Below are 19893 nucleotides of genomic sequence, written 5' to 3' on the forward strand. Positions count from 1 at the left end.
GCATTTCGTGTACAGATTGGACAATCTCTTTCGAAGTATCACGGTTTGAGACGAAAAACTAATCTATTACAAAGGAATTTCATTTTTTAACATATTTTAACTCCATAATTTTTGTGCATTCAATATGCACCATTCAAAGCCACATCATCAATTTTCAACCCTTTTCTGACTTTATTTTCTATTTTACATGCATTTGATGAATTTTTTGAGCTAAATGACCCTAAAATTGAAAAGCACTACAAATGGACTTTGAAAAGGTTTGAACTTGGAATGGTATCATAATTTCACCCACATAGCATGTTCTAAGAAGTTGATAGGGGTATGGAAAAAACTGGATGCACTTCGTGTACAAACTAACAATCTCTTTCGAAGTATCACAGTTTCAAACGAGAACTCATCTATTACAAAGGAATTTCATTTTTTAACTTATTTTAACTCCAAACTTTTTGTGCATTCAATATGCACCATTGAAAGCCACATCATCAATTTTCAACCTTTTTCTGACTTCATTTGCTATTTTTCGTGCATTTAATGAATATTTTGAGCTAAATGACCCTTAAATTGAAAACCACTACAAATGAACTCTAAAAAGTTTGAAACTTGACAAGATATCATAATTTTACCCACATAGCATGTGCTAAAGAGTAGAAAGGGGTACGACAAAAATTGGATGCACTTCTTGTACAAACTGGACAATCTCTTTCGATGTATCAATGTTTTGGACGAAAACTCATCTATTACAAAGGGATTTCATTTTTTGACATGTAACTGCGGTGATAATGTAGATCAAATCTTGGATAATATTATTGCTTATTGTGTCGTAACAATGCATAATATTCACCGTTTAATAGGATGCTTTCGTCAGACTTCATTTTGAAGGGAGGAATTTCAAGAAACTTTTCATAATCTTCTCACATATCTGTCTTGTCCTCCACTCCCATGATGTTTCTTTTACATGAAAGAACTATGTGGAAATTTGGCTCATCGTATGATGCATTCACTTCCTTATCTTTTCTTTTTCTCGGTTTGGTAGACATGTCCTTCACATAGAAAACCTGCGCCACATCATTGCCTAGAACGAATGGTTCGTTCGTGTACCCAAGATTGTTAAGATCCACTCTTGTCATTCCGTATTACGGGGCTATCCATACCCCACCTCCTGACATATTGACCCAATTGCACCAAAAAATGTTGGATATATGAGTGATTTACCAAGTCATTTTACTAAGAGAAATAATAGTTAAATCACGACTACCATAGCAAAAATTAGGACTACCATAACAACTATAAGATAAGACATGCGATTATAGAGAGAGCATGCAAGTAGTATCTAAAATGATGAGCAAGAACAGAACATATGTAGAAAGAAACTACAAAAAGAAATTACGGATGGAACAAAAACAAGAAGGACAAGAGCACGTACTGAGTTGCAACAACAGAAGTGGGGTTGGTGCTGGCGTTGTCGTTGTCCATGTTGCCGAAGAGGTGGTCGACGTCGGGGAAGAAATCATTGTCCGGGAAGTGGTCATCGGTGTCCGTGTTGAAAAGCCAGTAGTCGTGTTGAGCGCTCCACAAAAACCTTATCGCCCTTCTCACGTACATGACTCAAAGAGACGGGGTTTCGGAGGCCTACTGTCCCGAGCTATGGTGCACGCCGTAAGCCGGGATGGGGAAGAACTTAGCAGCAGCACCGAGATTGGAACCGGTGGCGAGAGGAAGAGGAAGTTCTGATGCATATCTCTAGGGAGGAGAGACCTCCCTTTTATAGGCGCAAGAGAAGGAGGTGAGATGCCCGTGGCGGGAGATGAAGGGAATGATAGATACGAAATGAACAGCCAGCAACCGAAGGTTACTGCAAAAAGTTTCACCTTCCGAGTAACCTTTCGTATATCAGTCGTGCGTGAATTTTTTTTAGTTCGGCTCATTCCTGCAACCAACGGCACGTCGTGTCGAGGCGAGGTGGGCGGAGGAGGAGCGCGCGTGTATGTCTCTCTTGTTCTCATGCTCATACATCTGTGGAAACATCCTCCCTTATAAGGAGATCCAACTCCCACTAATCTAGCAATGTGGGACTAAACTTTTCCACCTCTTGCCTTGCACAAATGAGCTGCGTGCGCCTCTAGGATTTATTAGGAATTTTTGAAATTGTTATTGTGCTGACCCAAAATAGACAAAAATCCAGCAATCCCCCACCAGATCCCAGAGGCACACAAAATTTGCCTTCGGTTCCAAAACACTGTTTTATATACCGGTACTGTAGTAGACACTGTTAAGTTGAACTTCCACCTAGAACTCTATGCTACACTAGTAAGCAAGTTGAACAATGGACTAGGACTTCAAACTGCAAGCTTTCTGTGAATCTAGCTTCACAAAGAGCCTTGACCAATACTAGGCTACCGTGGGACATCCCCGCGGGTGGAGCTTATGCGTCATACTCCGAGACCTCTCATGAGTTTACTAGAGAGCACCCTACTCTCATAGATTGCGACATTAACAATCAGACTCATATAGGTGTGTTCTTTAAAAGATTTCGGCAAGACAACATCTCTGTTTATATTAGCCACTTAGAACATATTAAGATGTATATCAACCTGCCATGTAGTTTAGGAAAGTATTCAATCTTCATCGAGTGGTATTATCAATGGTAAGGATACTTTTCCCTTAGTTGACCAATAGCTTGTCTTCCACATATAATTCACGGGATCTCCGATCAATAGAATAGGTTACCACTGTGAGCAACTCATATTTGGGGTCTCATACCCATCTCCTTCGGTGCATTATCTATCACATTATATGACAGGCCCTTAGTAAAAGGATCTGCCAGATTTTTAGATGTTTGGATATAATCCAAAGCAATAACTCCGGAGTTTCTCATTTTCCTGACAGATTTTAACCTTTTCTGAACGTGTCTTGATGACTTCATGTTATCATTTGAGCTGCTCACTTTCGTGATCACAGTTTGATTGTCGCAGTTCATAATGATACCCTATACAAGTTTCTCAACAATCGGTGAGTCATTCAAGACTCAGCGAAGCCAATCTGCTTCGACCGTAGCTGTATCTAGTGATGTGAGTTATGCTTCCATTGTTGACCTCGTTAAGATGGTCTTCTTGCAAGACTTCCAAGAAACAGCGCCACCTCCATGAGTGAATACATATCCGCTCGTGGCCTTTATCTCTTGAGTCACTATACCCCGCAAGCACCTTTGGGTGACCAGTTTAGTGAATTCCATAATTTGCAGTGCCTTTTAAATAACGTAAAACTATCTCTACAGATTTCAAATGCACTTCTCCTAGTTTTGAGACAAACCAACTCAGTTTGCTAACAGCAAAAGAGATGTGAGGTCTTGTAGCACTGGCTAAGTACATAAGCGAGCCAATAATCTGAGAATATTTCAATTAATCTCTAGTAATTCTTCGATTCTATCGAAGCAGCACACTGGCATCATATGGTGTTGGAGAGGGCTTGCAGTCACTATATCCAAAGCGACTCAAGATCTTTTCCACATAGTGAGATTGAAGCAATGTAATCCCACAATCATTGTCTCTCAACAACATCTCAAAATATTGAGATAGGAAATCCTTGACCTCCTTCATAACATTCAGATTTGTTCCGAAAATAAGTATGTCATCAACATACAAGCAAAGTATAACTCCCTCGCCCCACCATGGCGATAGTACACACATTTATCAGCTTCATTTACAACAATGCCTGCAGCTGTTAAAGATCTTTCAAACTTCTCATGCCACTGCTTGGGTGCTTGCTTAAGTCATACAAAGACTTCATAAACTTGCACACTTTTTCTTCCTGACCATCTACTACAAACCCATCTAGTTGCTCCATGTAAATTTCCTCATCCAACTCTCCATTTAGGAAAGCGGTCTTAACATTCATTTGATGAACGAGAAGACCATGTGAGGTGGCTAGTGAAAGTAGTACTCGAATAGTGGTCAGTCGAGCCATAGGTGAGTAAGTATCAAGGAAGTCTTCACCTTCCTTTTGGGTATAACCCTTAGCCACAAGTTGTGCCTTGTACTTCTCGATAGTACCACCAAGCCTAAGCTTCTCCTTGAATACCCATTTGCATCATATAGGTTTGCACCCATAAGGAAGATCAGTGATCTCCCAAGTTTAATTTACCAAGATGGAATCCATCTCACTTCAGACCGCTTCCTTCCAGTATTCAGCATCTTCAGATGCATAGGCCTCTGGAATAGAACTGGGAGTGTCATCTATGAGATACACAAGAAAATCATCACCAAAGGACTTTCGAGTCCTCTGTCTCTTACTCCTGGTAGGAACTTCATTGTTCTCCTCCACAGAGTCTTCAAAGTGTTACATCGAAATGGTAGGTTCAGTAATTGTAACTAATTCATGATTAGATGAACTAGGCATCTCTTTATTAGATGAGGTAACCATATGTAATGCCCCAAGTGTAGGACTTTCCCTTTTGTAACCTTCCATGTGGGGCCACCTTGCCAGAGATTGTGATGATATCATTTTGTGCCATGATTCATGTGTGTTCCTTAGTACTTACTCCCCTTGCATGCATGCATAACATATCATTCCTTGCCATACCTTATGATTGCATGCCATGATCATGTTGGCTTTGTTCTTACTAGGAGTAGTGGAGGTGTTGTGAGTGCATGTGTTCTTGCTAGGGTTAAATGGTGGTATTGCACTATCTTGTGATGCATGTGATAATGGTGTGTGTAATGTAGGAGTGAGAGCTAGTCATTTTTTTAGCTCTTGCTATTTAACTCCTTTTCCCTCCTTTTTTTTCCATGTCAAAATTCCTTCTTCCCAAAAAAGATTCTAAAATGTCTGGTGGTTAGATAAAAATGTGTTTATGAGGAGGTGCAATTTTTCTGGTTTGTTCTTTGATTTTTAGAGGAGCAAATAAACTCAAAACAGTAGGTTAATTACTGTTTTGCATTTATTTCAAACATCTCCAAATATTGCTTTCCTATTTTTCCCTATTGGGCCATAATTCCTTATGTCCAGCAGATTTTTCCTTTTGAATTTTTGCCACAGTAGATTATATTGTGGGTTATTTTTCTCTATGGGTGTTTAAAACTAAATAGGAAATTCCCCTCCGAGCTTTATTTCTTTGCCCCTGGACAGCATGGGCCTCCTTCTCCTTCCGGCCCAGCTGCTCCCTCCAGAGAGAGCCCACGCAAAGCCCTCTCCTTTCCTTTCTTTCCTGACGGCGTCCTTCTCCTTCCCTCGCTTTCTTCTTTCCGTCAGCACGTGTGTGAGAGAGAGAACTGACGGCGCCGTGAGCAGCACGTCGAGGACCCCCTATAAGATGCGTTGGCGTCCGTGCCCGTAGCCTAGGGTTCCTCTTCTCCCCTCAGCCGCCGTCGCCACCTCTCCCAACCCCATCTCCATCTCTTCCTTTCCTCCCAGGTGAGCTTCCTGTAGCTAGCAGAGAGTGCAGAGAGAAGAGAGTCGCCGGCGTCTAACCGCGGGCGTCGTCGGGCGGCACGACCGCCATGTTCGGGGGCTCAGGGCGGCTCCCCGCGTCCCATTCCCGGCGTTAGGACCCCGAGGAGCGACCCCCCCCCCCCCCCCCGTCGAGCTCGTCCTCGTCAACGGGGCGAACCGGGCGAACTCCTTCCCTGCTTCGGTCTACGTCGGAGGAGCTTCTTCGGCGTCTTCTTCCCCGGTCCGGCGCTCCTCCTCCCCGTTCGGCGCCCCATCTTCCCCCAAGGTGAGGCCGCGCCTTCCCCCTTCCTTCCTCCTCCGCGGATCGGCTCGGATCCGACGTGGTGCATGCTTCTCTGTTCTCTAGCAGCGGCTTAGGAGGATGCAGTAGCGCAGCTTGTTCTGCAGTGCAGAGTGTGTGCGTGCGTGCGCTGCGCAAAGGGGCTCCCTCCCCTCGTGGTAGCCGCGCCAGGGCTAGGCTGGCCTCGCTGTGGGAGAGCCGCGGTAGGCTACCCCGGCAGCAGCTGCGCGGCGTGGCTTTTGCCGGGTGAGTTAGTTGCAGGTGTGTTTTGTAGCAGGGGCCCTTCCCCGCGTAGATGGGTGTCTAGCAGGGCGGGCTCTTCCCCTCGTCGGTTCTCAGCGCCGTGTGCATGAGATCGTCGCCGGCGGCGCAGCGTAGCAACGTCGGCGAGGATGTCCCGTCAGTCTCTGTCGCTGTCGTTCCCAGTAGTCAGACAGAGGGTGATTTCAGATACTATTCCTGTATGAGACTCTCCTCTCTGTCAGTAGCCGTGTCATAGCCGAGTGGTAACTAGCGTGGTGCGCCTGTAGGAGGGCGTGGGTTCGAGTCCCCCCCTCGGCGCCTTTTATTGTTTGGTGTTGTGTTTTATTCGTAGGTCTGCAGGCATGCCTTACCTTGCCAGTTGCTCTTCTCCTGTTAACAACAGCAGCAGCAGCGCAGTGGTGTGTTGTGGAGTTGTTGCACTAAGGGGGCTGGGGTTCGAATCCCAGTGAGCCCAGAGTTCTTTTTCTTTTATTTTTTTTCCTGTTTTGCAATCATTTTTTTCCCTTGCTATGTGAGCAACCCCATGTCCAGCTCAGAGATTATTTTGCCCTATGTATTTCTTCCTTCCATGTTAATTGTAGGAGGTGTAAGAGTAGATTGTGATGATAGTAGTGGTATGAATCTATGCCTATGTTCCTTCCTTCCATGTTACTTGTTGGAGGTGTAAGAGTAGATTGTGATGGTAGTAGTGGTGTGGGTCTAGGGGTTTGTGAGATGGTGCTTGAGGTGTGATGTGTGTGCAAGTGTGTGTATCTTGGTGCTCTCACTTGTGTGCCTTGCTAGTCTAGTGCATGTGGGTGCTAGTTGTCCTCGTGATGGTGGCCTTGGGCAAGTTTGTGTGAATGTAGGGGTGCCCTCTCTCACCACCTTTATTTATGTGTGAGAGTTTATCCTAGTATTCATTGCCATCATAACATGTGTAGGTATGGAGATTATGTTGTTGTGAGTGCACACCACTTGTGGTACCTACTAAAAGTGTTTGAGAGGTGATGCTACCAAGTTACTTGCTTAGTTTTTCCCCCCTCTTGTTGTTCTTAGGTTTAAGAGCATGATGTTGTTGTGAATGAAGTGGTATATATGTGAGAGTGTGCACCATCACATGCCCATATGTGGAGGTGTGCATACTCTCTTGTTAGCTTAGAGTTTCTTTTGTGTTGAGCTTGATGCTAGTGCTTGTGAGGAATTATGTGTGTTGGAGTTGTTGATGTGCATGACACAAACATGGGGTTCAAACCCCCATGTCACTTTGTCATTGTGCACATAAGATTCACCTATGTATTTTTCATCTTAGAAGCATACTTGTGGAATTGCATTTGCACTTTGTTGAAAGTTTGGGCTTTGTTTCCATGGTATAGATGGAGCCCAAGGGCATGGATCTTTGTTTGTTAGAAGTAGGGGTTTGTGCTCAACACCATAGTGGTGTCAATCACCTCTTGGTGACATGTGTGTGCAAACTATGCCTAGACAAAGTGGGCATGTGGCTGGAAAATTCCAGATTTTTGAACTCTGAAAATTTCACCAAGTCTGGAATGCTGGAAACATTTTCTTCCCCTCTAGATAAGGATGTGCTGGTCATTCTGTTGAGAACTGGACTTAGTTCAGTGCTAGTGTTTTGAACCTGGTATGTTTGTGAAGCCTCCTGTAAATTTTCAAGTCATTTCGAGTCCAGTAGCTTGTGTTTTGATTGCTTTCAAAAAGCTTCAGAACAGAAACAGAATCTCAGGTGCAGGAATTTTCACCAAGTCCGTGAGAACTGATGGTTTTGGGAAAGTTTGTGGCCTTGTATCTTCTAGAGTTTAATTCCTTTTGCTGTTATTCTTGCTGGGTCTTGTATTGTTCTTGGTTGGCAACAGCCACATGTATTATTTGTCATATTTGAAGACCTTTAGCTATGTTGCATGTTGCTCACAAACAGCTAAGATGCAGAAACTGGCAGATTGCGTAGTTTTGCCATTTTGTTCAAAGTTTGTGTTTAATTGTTGTTGGGGTGTTCTACCTTGCTCCATTTCATTCATGTTGGGTTAATATATGTCTTGGCAACCTGGGAACACCAGATTTGTGCCAATTGTGTGTGTGGTGATGAATCTTTCACGTAGGGCTTCATATCGTGTTCCGTTGATTCCCGTTGATCCGTAGCTCCGTTTGCAAAGTTCTTTATATGGTTTTGCACCGTTTTTACGAGATGAATCTGTTCATATCCTTCCCATGCATGTCCAAATAGTTTAGTTCAAAGTTCTGTCCAGGAACTTGGTGAAGTTTATTGTGCTTGTGCTAGTGATGGAAATAGTAGTGCATGCTCAACTTTCATCTCATGCATCATGTGATTGTTGCATTTTGTGGTGCTGCTGTTCATTGGATGTTATTCTTGTTTTGGGTAGCACCGGGAGCGGAGAACGAATACGTGGAGTCAGGAGAGTACGTGCAGGACGATCCAGAACCATTCCAAGCTGAGGATATCACAGGCAAGATGACATGACCTTGATCCCATATCTAGACTTGTTATGTTAGTTTCGATTCCACGTCATATTGCTCGCTGCCTACCACTGAAAATATATTGCCTCTTCATATGCCATGAGCCTAAACACCTTACTCTTTCCTAGCAAACTTTCATGGCTAGGTAGGCTTGCTCAGCTACTAATGTTAGCATTGTTAGTTGCAGGGGTTTATAACTCATGAGTTGACATGAGCTTGATATCATTATATAAATTTCTGTTATTTAATTAATGTATCTATATACTTGGTAAATGACGGGAGGCCTAGCCTTTTGCCGGGTGTCTTGTTCCGTTATTGCCGCCTTAGTTACCGGTTACCGGTGTTTGATTCCATAATGATCGCTCCTAACACGTTCGGGGTTGTTATGGGAACCCCCTTGATAAATCGCGTAGTGTTAAGACTTGTCCGGCAGGGCCCAACATTGGTACTATTTGCTAATCACTTAATAATAAACTGCATAGGGAATAGCGACCCCGAGGATTCTAATCAACAACCCGGGCCAGTGCTCCTCATGAGTGTTGGTCCAAACTGGTCTGCCTGCGGGGCCACCACAAGGAAACTTGAGGTTTGGCACCTGTAGCTAGTTCCATCCGGCGTGTCCTGAGACTGAGATACGCGGCTCTTACCGGGGTCGTCGACACGTCGGGAGGTCCTGCTAGTCTTGTCTTGCCTTAGAGGTATATCTTGCGTATAGGAATCCCGGTGAGGCTTTGGTTTTCCCCAGAGTTGAGGTTTTTCTCTAAGGAATCCGACGAGATCACGAGATTCGTGATAGAGGATGCCTTTGCGGCCTGTGTTCGTTTGTGATGGACTAGTTGGAGCACCCCTGCAGGGTTTAATCTTTCGGAAAGCCGTGCCCGCGGTTATGTGGCAACTTGGAATATTTTGTTAACATTCGGTATTAGAGAACTTAAACATAAACTAATAAAAGATGACAACTGTGTGCGTAACCGTGACTGTCCCTTCGAAGATCTCTCTTCGATCGAGAACACGGTGGGGTTATGACTGCCGTAGGTAGGTGTTCAGGATCACCTTCTGATCAAGTATTCCCGATTGTTAGCGTAGACCACTTTCACTTCCTTCTCGCGTAAGTTAGCCACTTATTCAATCATAGGTTGCAGCATCCTGAGACACTTCACCCCTTCCTTACCCAATAACATGACTAGTTCTGGCACCAAGGTCTTAGATTGCTGAGTCCGCGTGGCTCACGGATTCCTCCGAAACTTCCAGCAGGTACAGGTACCCCAGAGTCAGATGATCCCGACGGCACCCAGCTGGCGTGGCAGTACGACGAGGAGACAGAACACCTTTACGTGAACTATCCAGAGGACTGAGCCGTGGTCGTGATCGTGGGCCTGCAGCGGGTAGCATAGCATTTTCCTTGTTTTGTAGTCCGTACCGGAACTACCTTGTTTGTATCTGCATTGTACTCTGTATTATTAACAAGAAGACAGTTGAATCCCAGATTGTCTATTGTATTTATTATTATGTGCTATGTTTACTTGCTTGCGAAACACTTAGATGCGCTTCTTTCCTATTCGGGTCCCTCGACCCCCAGATCGGAAAGGACCGCATCTTGGACGTTACACCATATCCTTCATGGGAAATATCTTCGAAGAAAGTCGCATCATTCGACTCCATGATTGTACCAACATGCCTGTCAGATACCTCAGATTTTACAACCAAGAATCTATAGCCAATGTTGTGAAAAGCATATCCCAGGAAAACACATTCAACAATTTTTGGTCCCAGCTCGCGCTTCTTCGGAATTGGTACATTGACTTTCGCCAAACAACCCCAGTTTCGTAGATAAGAGAGTTTTAACCTTTTCTTATCACGTTCCTCGAATGGAGTTATCTCTTTGTTCTTTGTGGGAACTCGGTTCAGAACATTACATGCAGTCAATATGGCCTCCCCCCACCATGCCTTGGAGAGACCCGATGTGTCTAACATGGTGTTAACCAAACCAGTTAGAGTACGGTTCTCTTGTTCGTCTACCTCATTTGATTGAGGTGAATAGCGAGGCGTCCGCTCTTGGATTATACCATGTTCCGCATAGAAGGAACCAAATTCATTTGAAAAATACTCTCCACCAAGATCTGACCTAATCCTCTTGATCTTTCGATCAAGTTGGTTTTCAGCTTCAGTTTTATAGATCTTGAAATAGTTAAAAGCCTCATCCTTAGATTTCAGAAGATACACATGGCAGTATCTAGTGGAGTCATCAATTAACGTCATGAAATATTTCTTTCCACCTTTTGTCAAAATAATATTCCTTTCACATATATCTGAATGTATGAGCTCTATGGTGCAAAATTTCTCGTTTCCGCAGTCGTGTGAGACTTACGAGGTTGCTTAGCTTGCACACAAACTTGACACTTGGATCCCTTGAAATTGGTGAAACTAGGGATTAATTCAATTTGGCTAGTCATGACATGCAGCCAAAATTAATGTGACAGAGAAGCGAATGCCACACATTTGATTCACTATTGTTGCAAACATGATTAACAACTTTATTGCAAACATCTGACAAGGATAAATGGAACAGGCCTCCTGACTCATAGCCTTTACCAACAAAAGTTCCATAGTTGGATATTACAAATTTATTCGACTCAAAAACAAGTTTGTAGCCATCTCTACACAGAAGAGATCCGCTACCTAGATTTTTATTGATGGAGAGGACATAATGCACGTTCTTCAGCCGCACGATCTTACCCGAAGTAAACTTCAAATTGACCGTGCCAACACCACGAACAGAAGCACTTGAACCGTTGCCCATCAGTACGGTGTAAGTCCCTGCGGCCTAATAAGACGAAAAGATGGAAATATCAGTGCATACATGCACACTAGCACCTGTGTCAATAAACCAATCGGGAGAATGGCATACTGAAATAATAGTGTGAAATATACCATACCCAGCATCCTTCATGTCAGTGTGACCAATGACAACATTAGCGGTCTTGCCGCCTTTCCCAAGATGACGCTTCTCATAACGATTAGGGCAACTAGAAGCCCAATCGTCATGATCTCCGCACACATGACAAACACCTTTCTTCTTGTCATTCTTCTTCTTGAAGTTGGTGTGTTGTACAACCTTGTTCTTCCCATCAAACTTGCCCTTGTTCTTGAACTTGTGGGGCTGGAAGTTTTTCTTATGTACCAGATTGGTAGTAGATCCTCCCTCAATACCTCGAGCATCTGTGTCTTTTTCTCTCGCCTTTTCTTCCACATCAAGAGTACCAATGAGATCCGGAACGGAAAACTCCTGCCTCTTATCCTTCAGGAAGGTAGCAAAGTTCCTCCACGAAGGAGGAAGCTTTGTGATGATGCCTCCGACAACAAACTTTTTTGGTAGCATACAATTGAAGTGCTCAAGTTCTCTAGCAAATGAATGTATCTCATGAACTTGCTCAACCACGGAGCGCTCTCCAGTCATCCTGTAGTCATAGAATTGTTCCATGATGTACAACTCAGCGCTAGCATCCGAGACCCCAAACTTGGCCTCGAGTGCATCCCACATATATTTTCCATTATCAATTGACGCATAAGCATCAACTATGTTCTCAACAAGAACACTCAAGAGAGCAGCCTTAAACAGTGTATCCATTTTCTGAAAAGCTTGCTCCTATTGAGCATCATTATCTCCTTCAAGTTTGCCAAGAGTTGCGTCATAGTAGCTCATGGTTTGAAACCATAGAACGGCTCTCACACGCCACCTCTTCTAGTGCACACCCTCAAACATAGGAGGCCTCATGGAAGCAGCAAAACCACTTGGGGTAAATTGCCTAAAATAAGGTTTTTGGATTGTTGAATATATGAGCGATTTACCAAGTGATTTTACTAACAAAAATACTAGATAAATCATGACTACCATAGCAATAAACATAAGCCATGCGATTATAGAGAGAGTATGCAAGTAGCATCTGAAATGATGAGCAGGAACGGAACATATGTAGGAAAGAAACTACAACAAGAAATTGTGGGAGGAACTCAAACAAGAAGAACACAAGCACATACTGAGTTGCACGAACAACAATCGGGTTGGTGTTGGCGTTGTCATTGGCCATGTTGCCGAAGAGGTGGTCGACGTCGGGGAAGAAGTGGTCGTGCGGGAAGTGGTCGTCCGTGTCCGTGATGAAAAGCCAATAGTCGCGCCGAGCGCTTCGCAAAAACCGTATCCCCCTTCTCCCGTACAGGAGTCGAAGAGACGGGGTTTCGGAGGCCTACTGTCCTGACCTATGGTGCATGCCGCAAGTCGGGATGGGGAAGAACTTAGCAGCAACACAGAGATTGGAACCGGTGGCGAGAGGAAGAGGAAGTTCTGATGCGTTTCTCTTGAGAGGAGCGACCTCCCTTTTATAGGCGCAAGAGAAGATGGCTAGAGGCCAGCAACGGGAGCTAAAGGGAACGAGAGAGACAAAACGAACATGCAGCAGTCGAAGGGTGCAGCATTCGTATTCAATGTCCACTACAACAAAAACTTTCAGCTTACTAGTAACCTTTTGTATACCACTGGTGCGTGGCAAAAATTTAGTTCGTCTCATTCCCGCGACGCGTCGTGACGAGGCGAGGCAGGCGGTGGAGGAGGAGGAGCGCGCGTGTATGTCTCTCTTGTTCTCATGCTCATACATGTGTGAAAACATCCTTCCTTATAAGGAGGTCCAACTCCCACTAAACTAGCAATGTGGGACTAAGCTTTTCCACCTCTTGCCTTGTACGAATGGGCTGCGTGGGCTTATAGGATTTATTAGGAATTTCCGAAATTTTATTGGGTTGGCCCAAAAAAGATAAATTTTCCAGCAAAAAAAGGGACCTCAAAATCACGTCCATAGTCAAGTTCTCATATGTCCACTATATAACCATAATATGTTTCCTTTGCCCTATTGGTGTTTGCTGCATCAAAGGAGACACCACTGTTTTGGTTGGTGCGTAGTGTGCTTGCACCCAAGAATGCTCGTCCCTACATATTATTGAGTTTGGTCCTAGCATGCCTTTTCCACTCGGTCTCCCCTCATGCCGCGATTGAGGGACACCTATCGGCTTAATGTCAGGAATATAGTCAACACAAAACCCAATGACCTCCTGTATTTCATGGCCCTTGGAGATTCTTCCTTCTCAGGTTAGGGACATATTTCTTTCAGACTCCCATGAACCTTTCAAAGGGAAACATATTGTGTAGAAATACAGGACCTAGAATGGCAATCTCATTGACTAGGTGAACTACGACATGTGTCATAATACTGAAGAAGGATGGTGGGAACACCAACTAAAAATTGACAAGATACCGGACCAAATCATTATGTAACCTTGCTAGGATTTCTGGATCGATTACCTTCTGAAAAATTGATTTGAGGGATGCACATAACTTCATAATAGCTAATCGAACATTTTTTAGTAGAAGCCCTATAACACCTCTATAGCTAAGCTACAATAACCACACACTAAAGATGCGAGGTCATCATGTTTAACTAAGCCAAATTGCTATTTGATAAAAATCAAAGCCATTTTTCAAAATTTAAAATAAAGTCAAAATAGTATTTCCTTGAAAGGCTAAACAAAAATGTGCACAATATGTCATAAAACTCCAAAGAAATTCTGAAAATAATACAAACTTCATTAGGATCCCTAATTGACCCCAACAACTATTTTTCTGATTCAGCAGCATATTACTTGATCTTTTCTATTTCTAAAAATATCTAAACGTTACCAAAGGTTTGGAAAGTTTTTGAGCAACACCATAATATTGTGCATGATTTATTTGCCAAGTTTCAGTTGCAACAAAATTCAACTAAAACCAATATAAATAGAAAACAGTGACTAAGAAGTAAAACCGAATATAAGAAAAAGAAAAAGGCCTAATTAGTATTTTTGTACTGGGCTCTAGTGCAACAGTATATTGGGCCCAGCCCAATGGCGGTCATCCCCTTCCTGTGTACAGAGAGCCAGGTCCCGAGCTCATCCACCGGCGGCATGGCCGGCGATGCACACGTGTCGGGCATCCGTCCGAGCTCTGGAGGATAAAAGAACGACCCCGAGGACCCCGCCTCAAACCCTAATCCTCTCATTCTTCCTCCATGTCTCTCCCTCTCTATCTGAAACACGCTCGAGCATCGCCGTCACCAGAATTTTGGATTTCGTTTTGCATTTTTTTCCGGTCCTGGGCGAAATAGACGAATTTCGGAATTTCGGATTTTTTTCGGAAAAAACCGGACGAAAAGTCAAATCCAAAAATTGAAAACTGGGACGAAAACTGGCCGAAAATTGAACGAAAAACGTCCGAAATTTGACATAATTTTTGAAATTTTGTGGAACAATGACATATCACAGAAACATACTTAATTGAAGGCAAACTATAGCAATCCAGAATTCAATCTAGATTGACGAATCAGGAGTAAAGATTATAGTCTACCAATCATAACTTAGGTTCTACATCCAGGCCAATCCGTAGCATAGTTTAACTACATCCAAGATCACAGCAAAAGAACATCCATCCAAATGAATTGTCCACAACTAGTCCTGGACAACATTTCATGCATCCCACAAAATAACATTCAGAGTTCTCATACACCACAAAATGCAACCAGAAGCTTCCTTCTTCCATTCTTGTGTCATTTCTTCACTGGACAGCAACCTTGCGACCACATACGATGCTCCAAATGCTTCTACAAATGCCAAAATGATGGTGTATTAAGTCAATCAATATTACAAGGTAAAGTGGGCTGATGCAATCATTTGGCAATTTATGAAGCTATGAATTATTTGGATTAATTTCCACTACAATGACATTCCTCGTGGTTGTACGAATGCTAGAATTAGCAATCTGTAGGTAAACTTGCAACGCCTAACCAAATATAATACTAGTAACTTTGAAAAAAAAACAAACTTGCTAGCATTCCTAACCAGGTCCAATGAACTTAGAACTGTGTCAGCAAAAAGAAACAGTTAGCACGCCCCATGCAACTTTCAGCAAACAAAAACCTTGCCAGAAATGTTTGGGCATTACCGAAATGCGAGGATTACTACAATACTGAAACAGCTTACCTATGAACTTACCTATGAACTTACCTGTCAATTGTAAAGGCTCGTCAAGTCCTTCAGCTTCGTGCTTTGCTTTCCTCGTCGAGACCTACGGCAGTTCAGCAAACCTCCATCATTTCTTTCCTCAACCTCGTTTCCATCTTGGCTTGGTTGATCTTTTTCAACTCGGGTAGTTGAATCTTCTCCATCAGCTTCACTTGCGCTATCATCTCCGCATTCATCCTCATCATCAATGTCTATGTACTCATCTTCTTCTTCATCATCATCACAATCAATGTAGTCATCCTCATCTTCTTCCAATACTCTCTTCCTTTTCGTTCCATTGCCCTTCCTTCCAAGATGAGAGGATTTCTTGCTTGAGTTAAGGCGACGTATTTCCTCGAACACGGCGCTAGCAGCATCAGATCCATCCAAGATTACATGTTCCTCATCCTCATTCAACCACTCCATCATTGGATTAGCCTCATCAAACATGGTTGTATTCATCATCATTGCACATGGATCAACCTCCTTATATTTATCATTCTCTCTCACCCGGTCCTTGTCTTCTTCAGCACGTATCTTCAAAGGTGTGAAAACAAAATCAGTAAATAACAGCAACGTAAACAACAATGTTTTCTAAGAAAATGGAGGATCATGGTCTCAACACACAAGAGAATTTTATACCTTCAAGTTGTGGCGAACGGATACAAACTTGTGCAGCTTGCCATATAATAGACGATTCCTTTGTTTCGTGTGGACCAAGGCCCAAGCGCTCCAGTTCCTTTCACATCCACTTGACGACACACATTGGGAAACAATTCTCAAGGCATACTTCTGCAGATTGGGAACGTCCCCTCCAAACTGAAACCACCACTCGGCTACCACCAAAAAACAATGAGATTAACGAGTTGCAAATTGGAGGAAAGTGCGACTAAGGATCTGCAAGCATTGTAACTTACTTGGTGACATTTTTTCTGCTGAAATGTGTGCGACCCATTGACCAAACCTTCCACGACATTCCCTAAAAGCGCTGATTTCATAAATGGCCAAAGCAGCACTATCAGGGTCAGCTATCTTCTCTATCGCAACTGTTAGTGCAGAAGCGAATTCCGGAATATTGCTCAGATTGACCACATAATGTGTGTTTGGATCAAGGACAGCAGCTGCATAAGAAAATAACAGAGGTTATAAACCATGAGAAAAAAGCAAGGTAAACATTTATTTTAGTAGTTTATCACTACCTGCAACCATTAGAGTATCCTTTTCCATGGCCTCAATCCTATTGGACACCTTGCTCATGACTCTACGAAGCATTTCTGACCCACCACCAAGACGAGATTCCAAAGTTTGTACAGCTGTCATCATGCTCTTCTTGAAGCCAGACAAGGTGCATTGCTTTTGAGTATCAGCGTACCTAAGGGCTTTATAAAGTGGCTCTAACAGATTAAGAACCCACTCCAAGGCAGCCCACCACATATTACTAGATAGTAATGCCTCGGAAAACACATAATCAGCATCCTTCCTCCAAATACTTTTCTTCCAATCATCAGATACCATCCATTTCCTAAATTGATCCTTCTTTTCATGATAACTCTCAAGGAACATGAACACCGTACCAAACCGAGTGGCATTGGGTTTTATCAGTTCACCGCCAACATTCTTTTTCATGCTATCATGCAGGTTATTGTGATTATGAAAAAACCTACAGATTTGCTTGGCACTTTTAACTATCACATCAACTTCCGGAAACTTAGCAATATCTTTAAGCATGAGGTTGATTGTATGGGCAGCACATGGTTGCCAAACAATATGGTTGTACTCCGGTTGTTCTACAAGAGTTTTACAAGCTTTTTTATAATTTGAACCATTGTCGGTTATAATTTGAACCACATTCTCATGTCCTATCTCATCAACAACAACCTTTTTAATCTGTCTATAGATAAATTCTGCAAAATTTTACCACAAAAGTATAAGTAACCATATTTAACAAGTAAAGAACGTATAAACATAAGCAACAGTAATTAACAAGTACAAAAACAGAAAAGGATGAGCAACCAAAATCAACAAGTAAAATTACAGAAAAGCACAAGTAGACATAATCAACAAGTAGAAAACAGAAAATCATAAGTAGACATAATTAACAAGAAAAAGAAAGCATAAGTAACTAGATTACCATAGTTAACAAGTGAAAAACACTATGCAAGAGAACGAAATAAACAATTTTCATTTCAATAGAAAACTAACCAGAATTTTGAGTTTGACCATAAGCATCAATGGATTTATGGAAAAACATTTTTTCATTGCAATACACCATGAAGTTGATAACACTCATGCCAGTCGGCCCAGTCCATGAGTCACACATCACGGTAACACCAAAGTTCTTCCAATCTTGTTTGAAAATCTTCAGCCACTCCACAGCTTCATCATAGTTCTTGTCCAGATATATCCCATCAATCTCCTTGGCAGTTGGGAGAGGAATTGGGCCAAGCTTTTGAGTGATCTTCATTGCTGCCCGAAAGTATGGACAGTCAGCTTTCAGACCAGCAATATCATTTGCGTGAAATTTTTTTGCCCAAGATTGGCCGAGTACATCTCTTGACTCAAGATCGAAAGAGGTGGTAATCTTGGGCTGCATTGATACTTTGTTGCTCGATAACTAGATACGCTGAATCAAGCCGGACCGCACCATTTGCTCAGCATCGAGCTATTTTTCTTGCCACAGTCGTCGCCATCTCGCCGTCGTCGTCGTCTCTTCGGTTTGCCCCGCACTCCCTAACCACGTCCACGAGCTCCGCGGTGAGCTTCTCCCCCGATTCCCCCTTTCCCCCTTCGATTTGTATGCCGTAGGCCGCCATCACCGTCGTGCCCGAACCCCCGCGTACGCGTACATGTAGCTGCTGCTCCTGTGCTGTTGCTGTACGCGCGCGCTCGCGCGTGGCCTCGCCACGGCTTGCTGCTGCTCGCCTCACTGCACCTGTTGCTCTGCTTGTTGCGAGATGCTGCCACCACGTGCTTCCCCAACACTCCTGCCGCCACTCGTGCCGTACGGTGCTGCTGGCTGCTTCTGCTATTGCGCTCCGGCTGCCGCTACTATCGCGCGCTCGACGTTACCCCGTCCGACCGTGACCCGTAGCGCCCTGACTGTGCCAAGTGTGCACACCCGCAGCCCCCATTGCGACATGCTGCTCCGCCTCCTACTTTACTGTGCTACCGCTGCTCCTTGCTACCTGCTGCTGCCGTTGTTTGTTGCTTGTCGCTGCTGCTCTGTCCTCCTGCTGGCTGTTGCTACTGCTGCATGCAGGCTGCTGCTTCGTTGGCTGCTGCCTCCTGCTGCGCGATGTTGGGCCATTTTTTTTTGGCTTTTTTAAGATTATAGAATAAGCTGTCCTCTATCCAGCTTATTCTAGAAGCCCAATCAAAAATAGTTTTTTAGAAGCTTATTAGTCAAGTCTTAATTAATAGACTTCTCAATAAATAAATTTGATAGAACTTCTAAAATAAGGCCCTGTTTAGAACAACACAGATTATATAATCTATTTTGTCTTCAAACATGACAGATTATGGTATAGATTATAAAAACTAGATCGACAGATTATTAAAAACTCATAATCTACTTTACATCAGTTAAAATCAGATTATGGATTGCTAATGACCAATTACCCTTGTAAAGTTGGAGATAATTACATTCCTATCACCGTCACCCTCTTTTAAAAAAAAAAAAAAGAGGACGGACAGGTCATTATGCAATGTATAACCTGAATTATAATTTATATAATCTGACATTCAAACATGCCTACGTAGATTATTTTTATAAACCAGATTATATAATCTATCTTCATAATCCAAATTATCATAATCTATTGTGGTTTTAAACAATGCCTAAGCTGGGTAGAAGATAGTTTATTTCAACTTATTCTAGAAGCCAGTAAAAGAACTGACCCTAACACACATCTGCAGCTGTTGCTGCCTTTGGTGCTTCGCTGCTGCTTGCCACTGCTGCCGCTGCTCTGCTGCCGCTGCTCTGCTATGTTCTAGCTGTTGCTGTCCCTGCAGCTGCCACCAGCTCTCAAGCTCACCTCGGCCATGTCCATGGCCGTGTGCCTAGTGGCTGCTGTGCGTGTTATGCATAGCCAAGTGCACGTATGTGCCTCTCGCACATGTGGCCTGCCAATTAATTAGTGATAATATAGTTTAGTTTAGTTTAGATTATTGTTTAGTTGGCCTGATGTATCTATGACATGTGGGCCACTCCCTGTTAGTTAACTCAACTAAATTGACTTGATATCCTGAGTCAATGACACCTGGGTCCTACGAGCCACTATTCACTCGTTGACTAGTCAACGTTGCCTATTGAATGGGCAGTCAACATGCCCCACATGTCATCCTCT

The 19893-nt window shown here is 43.3% G+C and overlaps 1 protein-coding gene across 6 annotated transcripts; it reads right to left on the bottom strand.

Moving 5' to 3' along the window:
• Positions 1–14877: 14877 nt before the first annotated feature.
• Positions 14878–18180, bottom strand: LOC123426373. 6 transcript variants are annotated; one of them, XM_045110192.1, is made up of 5 exons: positions 16747–16836; positions 16465–16668; positions 16190–16383; positions 15551–16084; positions 14878–15147 (listed from the first exon to the last, which is right to left on the bottom strand). In XM_045110192.1, exons 1-4 carry the CDS (start codon positions 16817–16819, stop codon positions 15554–15556), a joined length of 1002 nt encoding a protein of 333 aa, XP_044966127.1. In that variant the 5' UTR covers positions 16820–16836; the 3' UTR covers positions 14878–15147; positions 15551–15553. The 6 variants fall into 6 exon arrangements, 3 of the variants coding, with proteins under 3 accessions (XP_044966127.1, XP_044966128.1, XP_044966130.1); XM_045110193.1 differs by having other exon boundaries at positions 15539–16084; XM_045110195.1 differs by having other exon boundaries at positions 15527–16084.
• Between the last annotated feature and the right edge of the window lie 1713 nt (positions 18181–19893).

This window comes from Hordeum vulgare, chromosome 2H (assembly GCF_904849725.1).
Source record: "Hordeum vulgare subsp. vulgare chromosome 2H, MorexV3_pseudomolecules_assembly, whole genome shotgun sequence".
NCBI classification, from domain to species: Eukaryota; Viridiplantae; Streptophyta; class Magnoliopsida; order Poales; family Poaceae; genus Hordeum; species Hordeum vulgare.